The sequence below is a fragment of the Orycteropus afer genome, unplaced genomic scaffold (genome assembly GCF_000298275.1).
Source record: "Orycteropus afer afer isolate SDZICR_OR568_19922 unplaced genomic scaffold, OryAfe1.0 scaffold00244, whole genome shotgun sequence".
Lineage (NCBI taxonomy): Eukaryota > Metazoa > Chordata > Mammalia > Tubulidentata > Orycteropodidae > Orycteropus > Orycteropus afer.
The window spans coordinates 484,113-493,273 of record NW_006921831.1 but is presented as its reverse complement, the minus strand read 5'-3'; the positions used below and the strand labels follow the sequence as shown (position 1 = coordinate 493,273).

General features: G+C 59.2%; 1 protein-coding gene across 1 annotated transcript; it reads left to right on the top strand.

Moving 5' to 3' along the window:
* The first annotated feature begins 255 nt into the window (after positions 1-255).
* Positions 256-8,804, top strand: FGF3 (fibroblast growth factor 3). The gene is made up of 3 exons (XM_007949321.2): positions 256-475; positions 2,855-2,958; positions 8,433-8,804. Exons 1-3 carry the CDS (start codon positions 256-258, stop codon positions 8,802-8,804), a joined length of 696 nt encoding a protein of 231 aa, XP_007947512.1.
* The last annotated feature ends 357 nt before the right edge of the window (positions 8,805-9,161 follow it).

Sequence of the window (9,161 nt, the reverse complement as noted above, 5' to 3'; positions counted from 1 at the left end):
CCGGCTTTTCTTTCAATGCTTTGCGCAGCCACGGATTTCACCAGCTCCCGGGTGGAAACCGAAGGATCTTTGCAGCAGTCTCTCCCCCTCCCTCTCTCCCTTCCTTCCTTCCTTCCCTCCCACCCTCTCTCCGACTTCCAACCCCGCCGAGCCCCGGCGCTCCCCGCCAGGCGCCGGGGCATCTCCGCGCCCGCCCTCCATGGGCGCCGCGCTCGCCTGCAGCCTCCGCCGGCGCGGGTCGCGCGCGATGCCGCTATGCCCCTGATCTGGCTCCTGCTGCTCAGCCTGCTGGAGCCCGGCTGGCCCGCGGCGGGCACCGGAGCGCGGCTGCGGCGCGATTCGAGTGGCCGCGGCGGCGTCTATGAACACCTCGGCGGGGCGCCCCGGCGCCGCAAGCTCTACTGCGCCACCAAGTACCACCTGCAGCTGCACCCGAGTGGCCGCGTCAACGGCAGCCTGGAGGACAGCGCCTACAGTGAGTGCCCGGCCTGGCGCTGCAGCCGGTCCCGCGGGTGGGAGCGGTGCCCTGGAGGTGCCCAGGCCCCACGGAGGGGACCGCGCGCCCAGGATGCCCTAGGGTCCCCAGCTGCGCCTGGGGTCGCCGCGTCTCCCTCCTTGTCCGGGACAAGAGCGCGCTGGGGTCCGAGGGAAGCGAACTCATGTCCAGAGGGCCCGGAGGCTGCTTGCCTTTGGCGCGGAGCGCAAGGGGAGCGCGAGGGGTGGTCCCGACTTCCGCTGGGGCTGCGTCCCGGGGCGCTGACAAGTGCGAGCCCTTTGAGTTTGCCGGAGAAAAGGCGTCGGACAAGGCATTCATCATCCTCTTTATTATTTTGACGACTTCTCCTCCTCCTGGCGACCCCGGGGTGCACCCCCATGCCCTCTGCCTGCGTCCCTCGCGGCCGCCCAGGTGGCGGCCAACCGGGCTGCCTCTACGTGAAGGACCCGCGCCCCGGGAGAGCTGGGCTCCCGAGACGCGGCCGCCACCGACAGAAAAACGACAGACAGGCAGGCATCTCCCCAGAGTGGGCATCTGTCCCGCTTCCGCTCTCGGCTGCAGAGCCACAGGCAGGGTCGGCGCCCCTGCCGCGGGGTGGGGGGACCGCGTGATGCGCGGCAGGAGCGCGAAGGTGCGTTCGCCCCGGTCTGGCGGCGCGGAAACACCCAACCCTACAGCCAGCACCCGCAGCCCGGCTGCGTGTGGCGGAGTCCCGCGAGGCTCCAGGCTTTGGCTCCTCCAGCCGGGCGGGGACTCAGCCTCCCGGCCACACTGTGCCCTCTAGGCGGGCTCTGGGCTCGGAGCGTACTGCCTGGGGCCCCGGAAACAGGCCTGCTCGGTGGGAGCAGGAGGGCTGGAAGGAGTCGGGATGGGGGTCTCGGGAGTGAGGCCAGAGCTGCCGCGGTCCTCCGCTGCGACGTGCAGGGCTCCAGGGGTAAGAAGAGCGCGGCAAGTTCAAGAAACTGCGCGGAACCATAGCTTCCTGGAATAAAGACGCAGCCCTGTCTGGGCGTGAGCCGGGGACGCCCCGGAGTTGCGCGGAACTAGTTGTTGCCTGAGGGTCCTTTCGCAAGGGGCGAGTTAGCTCCACATGGGCAAGTCCTCCCTCTCCAAATCCAGGCTCCCACTCCGAGTACCAAACGCCTCGGGGCAACCAGGGTAGACTACAGGGAAGTGGAGGGAGGGAGAAAGACTGTCACCACCCTTGTCCTGCAACCAGACCTGCTCTTTCCCGGGCCAGTGTCGGGAGTTCACCTGTCCGCCTCAGAGAGACCTGCAGTTTTCACCCCTCGCAGGCTGGGAAATGTGATTCTGCACTTCTGCCCCTCAATTGAGGCGGCAGTGGACGCCAGGAACTAGCTCTGGAGAGGCCCCCCCTCAGAGAGAGCCGGCCTGACATCCCCAATTCCTTCTGAGCCACTCTCCTGGGACAATGGTCCCGCCCGGCCTTTGTTGCCAATCCCAGAGAATAGCTCTCTGTTTCCAGAAGGAAAGACGTTAGGTGGGATTGAAAGGTTCTTACATACAGTGGGGAGTGGGCGAGCCCTGCCCAGCTCCAGGTGGGCCCTTCCTTCTGTGAGCTTGGGATCTAATCCAACTTCCAGACCCACAGGGATTCCCCCCGCCAGGAGGGTGGTCCCCGCCTGAGTCCAGCGCCGGATGCATTTGAGTGGTGACCTGGTGGCTGGTATCATCAAATGGCCTGACTTCTCTCTCCACCTGGGACCCCAGGTGCAACAGGGTCATTTCCAGGCTCAGGCTGCAGTATCTGCAGCCCGTCCAAATGCCAGCCCCAGCTCGGTGCTGGTGGCCTTGGGGTCTTGGGCACGTCCCTTCACCCCGGTGGTTTCAGCTTCCTTGTCTGTCACATCAGACTGCTTCGTGGGTCGTCGAGACGCTGGGAGGAGCTATCAGGCTCACAAAGCCACTGTGCCTGGTACAGGCTCGGCCCCTATAAAACCAAACCCCCAACGCGGAGTCGATTCCCACTCATAGCAATCCTAGAGGACAGGGTAGAAGTGCCCTATAAAGTTTCCAAGGCTGTCATCTTTACAGAAGCAGGCTGCCTCATCTTTCTCCTGAGGAGTGGCTAGTGGGTTCGAACTGCTGGCCTTTCAGTTAGCAGCCAAATGCCTTAACCACTGTGCCCCTGTAAATATTAGTATTGCTTCCCTGTTGGGTCTGGATTCTTCTCTTCCCTCCGCTGAACTTCCAAAGCCACCTCCCCTTCTCCCTTCTTGCTGGCTGTGTGCTACCCTCACCACCCCTCAAATGTGGGTGCAGCTGGGGGACCAGCAAGAAGTGCTCTGTGACCCTGTGGGAGGGAAGGGAATGACGGACCTCCCCACCTCTTTTCAGGTATTCTGGAGATAACAGCCGTGGAGGTGGGCATTGTGGCCATCAAGGGGCTCTTCTCCGGGCGGTATCTGGCCATGAACAAGAGGGGACGCCTCTACGCCTCGGTGAGTCCAGCCCCTGGTGCAGGCAGACACTGGTGGAGTGGGCTCACAGCAGGGGACAGAATGGAGGGGCCCTGGGCAGCCAGTGCTCTGCCCAGGGCTGTGCAGAGCTGAGCTGGAACCAGAACTCCAGCCCCTGTGACTTATGTGCAAGTGCTCTTTCCGGCTGCTTCTGTGAGAGGCGGCTGCCAGGTTGACCCAGGTGGGGCACAGCCCTCAGGGAAGGTTACACTGGGCGGACAACAAGCCCTGTGCTCTCAAATGCTGCCAGGCTAGGTCCCCGATATCTCGTTGTCATCCTCCTTGCCCTTCCCTGCAGGATGCTGAGAGCAGGGGGAGAAGGACTGTCAAGCAAATTTCCAATTTAACTGGGTCAAGGAGCTTTGGGGTGAAAAGAAGGTATTGGTTGAAACTCTGCCTTCAGATCAGCCAAGGGGAGAGGGCAGGGCAGCCAGGGAGGAGCTGGGGGAGGGGAGATGGGACCAGTGTCCCAGGCACATGGCAGCTCACACCAGGGTCTAGAGCCCAGTCCGGGCCTCCGAGTGACAAAAATGGTCTCATGACTCATGGGTGTTGGCTGTGTCCCCCTCCAAGGGCTGGGGTGGGGATACATAGAGTAAAATACACGTAACTGGGACATTTGCTATCTCCAACTAGTCATTACGTGCAATTCAGCTGATACCTCTTTGGGCAGTAAGAGGTTTTCCATCCACGTAACCTGGACGCCGCCGCCTTGGACCATCTCCTGGCAGTTACTGCTCTCTGTTTAGTCACATTTGTGGGGAGGGGAAACAGCCAATTTCCCTGCCCTCTTTGAAGTCAGGCTGTGTGTGCTCCAGAAGGGTAAGACCCTCCTTGAAGGCCACAATTCCCTCGCAGGTCTGGCTGTTTGGCTACAGGAAACGCTGGGTTGGAATGCGCCATTTGTTTTCTCAGCCTGGGGGCCTCCTGTCAGAAGCTTTGTCCGGGGACAGGGACCTGGTCCTTGTGCATGTGCTTCCAGAGTCTCTAGACCCCACTTGTGGTTTATAAAGAAACACCCTTTGTCTGGACTCGGGTCTGCATTTGTCTTGAGGAGCAATGTGGCTCTCCAGGCCACTGGGACCCTTTGACCTAGCACAGGCAGAGAGGAATTGACTTTTTATTCTTTAAATGGCCACCCTCAAGATGTTCTTATCCCTTAGGGAAAGGAGAGTCACTCACCCATCCACCCACCCAACCATCCATCCATTCATCCACTCACCGTCCATCCATCCACACACCTATCCATCCATCCATCCATCCATTCACCCACCCACCCACCCATCCATCTATCCATCCACCCATCATCTGGTGAGGGGTCTGCTTGGCCATCAGTGATGAACTGATCACTGAAGCACCTTTCTGTCCCCACCAGAGAAATTCATAGAAAGGACCAGGGAGGGCTGACTTGGGCAGGGAAGCCACATCTTCCCATGGAGAGCCCAGACCCAGCACTTTGGGAGACATGACCATGACCTGAGGATATTGATAGGCCAGGGTCCACCTAGGGCCTCCTTTGCTTACAGCTGACCAGCTTGGCTTTGGGTGAGGAGTGGGAGAGGCCCCCAGCCTCACCAGGGGATGATAAGGCCAGGAGAAATTCTTTAAAGCAACCAGTAGGGAAGGTCCCACTGCCTTGCAGGTGAGCTGGGAGGTGTCATTCCTGTCACTTGCTGCCTGGGTCCCACATCCTGTGCTCCCATCAGTCTCCTCTTGGCCATCTGAGTTCCCCAGGCTTTGCTTCTACCCTGCTCCCAGGCCAGCTCGTCTATGCCCCAGAGTCAGTCATCATCACACACCGACAACTCCCAGACTCCAGCCCTGACTTCCTTTTGGAGCCTTAGTGAACCTCATGAAAGGCTGAGTGGTCCAGAGACCTCAGGCAGAGAGCAGCACATCTCAGAAGCTCCCCTGTCCTCACCTAAATTACTACCCTGCCAGCCACTACTCAAGCCCAGGTTCAGCTAGGTGACATGGAGACACCTTCTTCCTTCTTGTCAATCCATCTCCAAGCCCTTGGACTCTACTTCCTGAATCTCTCCAATGCACATTCCTCACTACCCTCTACATTATGCTTTCTCACCTCTCCCATTGCAACAGCTTTGGGACTGGACTGCAGGCCTCCAACCTCTCCCTCCTCTAGTCTATCCACCCATTCCCCTACCTATCCATTGTTCTTTCTATACAACCACCAATCTATGCATCCACCCATCATCCACTCACCTGTCCATCTACCTATCCATTCATGCATCTGTGCATCCATGCATGCCTCCATCCATCCATCAACTCCTCCATCCATCCATCCATCATCCACCCATCCATCCTTCTGTCTGTCCATCCATCCATCCATCCATCCATGTCATCTATCCATGTCATCTATCCATGTGCTTTCTACCCATGTATCCATCCAACCATTATCCACTCATCCATCCATCCATCATCCTCCTATCCATCCTTCTATCTGTCCATCCATCCATCCATCCATCCATCCATAAGTCATCCATCCATGTGCTTTTATACCAATGTATCCATTCAACCATTATCCACTTGTCCATCTATCTGTCTACCACGTATCCATCCATCAATCATTCACTCACCCACCCATCCATCATCCATCCACCATCCATCCATCATTCACTGTTCATCCGTCTGTCCACCCATGCATCCATCCATCATCCATCCATCATCCATCATCCATCACTCATCCATCCATCCATCAACCATCCATCTTCCGACCCATCAGGCATTTATTCCTTCATCCTCGGCACTTATCACATGCCACACTATGATTAGTACCTGCCAAGGGGTCTTCTTAAATGTGAATCCTATCACATCCTGGCCTCTGGGAACTCCCCATCCATAATTCATAAATTATTGCCCGGGTGCCTTCAGTCAGCCCGTACGGGAGTCGGTACAAGCCACCTTCTGCTCCCACCTCCTCCCGTCATTCCTCTACTCATGCTCCAACCCCAGGCCCAACTCCTGAAGTTCTCCAAACTAGTCATACTGCTCACTGTTCCATGTCTTTGCTCATACTGTCACTGCCTGAAATGTTCCTGTCCCCAAAGTGCCCACCTAAGAAAAGCCCACCATCCCTCCAAAGGTCAACTCTTTGGGAAAAGTGCCTCTGCTTCCTCTTCACCCCTCCATCCCCACTGCCCCCCGTGGCCCTCCAGAGCCTGGTCCCTGCCCAGCAGCCCAGTGCGCCCAGGCTGGCTTTCCCAGAGAGCTCCAGGTGCTAGGGAAGCCTGAGGAGGAGACAAATGGAGCCTAGTGTGGGCGTGTCTTGGGGAGGGAGTTCTGTGAACAGAAGGTCTAGGTGGGACAGTGGGGGGTGGATCAGGCATTGAGAGCATTGTCAGGGGAGTGTCCATTGGTGGTGCCCAGCCCTTAGCTGACACCATCCTCCCTGGTCATCTTGGCCACCCCAGGTTCCCTTGTAAGGTACAAGCAGGTGCTGTGGCTGCCCCCGCCCAGCAGGCCTCCTGTAGGAGGGCCTAGACCCCTTACCCTTTGAAGAGCATAGGTCTGTGTCCCTCAATCACCCCACAAGTGTCCCTGCCAATAGAAAACCCCTCTTTCCACTTCCCTGGTCCATGGGCCTCTGCTCAAGGGCTCTGGGACTGAGGGACCTGGGAGGGCCCGGGATTGGAGGACCCCTCACAGTCCAGTGTAAGAGCTAGATCTTAATGGGGCTTGTGGGAGGAGGGGGGTAATGCCTGGGGGAGGGGTGGGGCTGGCAAAGGCCATAACAGCACCACACCCCCACTCCTCCTGTGACTCGGGGCTTCCCTTTCTGGGCCTCAGTGTCCCCATCTCTAAAGCAAGGAGGTTGGTCTTGGGCAGGGGTGTGCATACAGGGTTCCTGATGGTGGGAGAGCAGGGGAGAGGCCGAAGTGATGGCAAGATGCAGCCCCATCCCTCCCCTGGAAGATCAGCCCTGCCCTTACCTGCTCTGGGCAGCCTCCCAAGTTTCATAAAAAGGCTTTGCTTCTCCCTGGGTTGCTTCCGGGTCAGATGCTTCCCAGCTCGGGGGTCTGGGCCAGCCTGCCTGTGGCCTCTGAGGAATGTCCCTCAGTCCTTTGGACCTCCTCCACTCTGCAGCCATATCCCTTACCTGGGGACACTCCCACTGGACTGAGACAGGCCACTGGGTCCCCTACTTGTGACAAACCCCAGAAGGGAAAGAGAGGCCCCCCTGGCTGCCTGTCTCTGACCCCCAGGCCAGGCCAGTCAGGTTGGTAGTGGTCAGAGTCAGCCTGGGCTCTCAGCTCTGGGAGGGCTGGCCTTCCAGGAGGCACGCTACCTGGTCAGGTGACCCTTGGAATTCTCACTGCTTCCAACAGGTACTGAAGCTCCAACTGGGTTGGCATAAGGCATGCCCACCCCTCCACACCCCAGGCTGCAGGCCCAAGGGGGGCCCTGAGGAAGCAGCCCTGGGGACAATGTCTTCTTTCAGTTTACTCTGCCCCACTCCAGGGGCCCACCTGTTGCCTTCCCATCCTCACTCTAGCAGGGTCCCCACTGATCCCCACTGAAAACATGAATTCCCACCATACCCCAGCATGTGTTGGGACACCCCACTCAGCATTTGTCCTGTAAACCCACACGTCTGTGGCACACATTGAATGTGGACTCTGTGTTGGTTCCTGCTCCGTGTGTGTGTCGTCTGGTCCCCGATGGGTGAGACTGGTGTCCCCAGCCCCTGAGCTCAGAGCTCCAGGGCCAGAGCTGTCCAGAGAACCTGGGCCCTAGAGCCCCTTCCTCTTCTCGTGGTGTCTCCTTTTCTTTACCTCAATTTCTTCTTCTATTCTCTCTCGGTTCTGAAGGCCAGGAGTCTGAAATCAAGCTGTGGGTGGGGCCGCGCTCCCTCTGCAGCCTGTAGGGGCCTTCCGCACCTCTTCTGGCTTCTGCCAGCATTCCTTGGCTGGTGGCCACATCACTCCAATCTCTGCCTCTGTCCTCCCATGGCCGACTCTGTGCGCGTCTGTCTTGTCTTCACCTTGTATCCTTCCCTGTGTCTCCGGGTCTCTTCTTTGTACGGATACCAGTCATATTGGATTTAGTCCATGCAAATCCAGTGTGACCTCAACTAGTCTGCAAAGACCCTACTTCCTAACAAGGTCCCATTTCCAGGGATGGGAGGTCAGGACCTGAACACACCTTTTGGGGGACGGATTCATAATACAGAGGAAGTGACCCTTGAACTGAACCCTGGAGACCAAGTGCACCATGGAGGAAGGCTGCCGGACACGCATGTGTGTGTGTGTGTGTGTGCACATGTGTGCCCTGAGAGGCATGGAGGGCGACAATGAACAGTATGCGGCTGGTGTAAGGGGCTGGGCTTGACAGAAGCAGGGGTGGCCTGGGAGGTGCTGCGGGAGCTAGCCTCCTCGCCATTGTCATTCCCCCCGTGTGGCCAGGCTGGCCCCTGACCACAGTGTCTCGCCCCGCAGGAGAGCTACAATGCCGAGTGTGAGTTTGTGGAACGGATCCACGAGCTGGGCTACAACACCTACGCTTCCCGGCTGTACCGCACAGTGCCCAGCGGGCCTGGCGCCCGGCGCCAGCCCAGCACAGCCGAGAGACTGTGGTACGTGTCTGTGAACGGTAAGGGGCGGCCTCGCCGTGGCTTCAAGACACGCCGCACCCAGAAGTCCTCTCTGTTCCTGCCGCGCGTGCTGGACCACAAGGACCACGAGATGGTGCGGCACCTGCAGGGTGGCGCTGGGCTCCGGGGCAGCCCGGCCCGGCCGCTGGTCAGAGGCCCGCAGCCTCGACGGAGGCGGCGGCCACGGAGGCAGCAGGGCCAGGGAGCCCATGCTTAGCCCCCAGGCATGGGGAAAGCGTGACAGCGCGATTCTCTCGTGTCTTCTGGTCCCAGCCTGGGCTCAGTCACGGACACTGGGCTCCAAGGTGGAGACTGAGCCTGGCCATCTCAGCCCGCAGCTGACCTGAGGAATTTCCTAAGGGGCCCTCTTCCCCTGCACCGCTGCCCCTGTTTTCTGCTCCTGGGCTGAGGACCACGAGAACGTGCACCCAACCCTTCCGAGCTTCACAGACAAGGGGTAAAGCGGAGCCAAGGAGTCAGGGCAGGGGCTTCAAGTGGGTGGATGTTGGCATGCCCCCCACACCTGCCAGGGGACCACCTGACATGCCAGGTCCCAAGGGAATGGAGGAGTCGC

Coding starts and splice junctions, on each gene's coding strand:
- FGF3 (XM_007949321.2), top strand. CDS start 256: ATGCCCCTGATCTGGCTCCTGCTGCTCAGCCTGCTGGAGCCCGGCTGG. Junction 476..2,854: donor CCTGGAGGACAGCGCCTACA/GTGAGTGCCCGG, acceptor ACCTCTTTTCAG/GTATTCTGGAGATAACAGCC. Junction 2,959..8,432: donor GGGGACGCCTCTACGCCTCG/GTGAGTCCAGCC, acceptor CTCGCCCCGCAG/GAGAGCTACAATGCCGAGTG.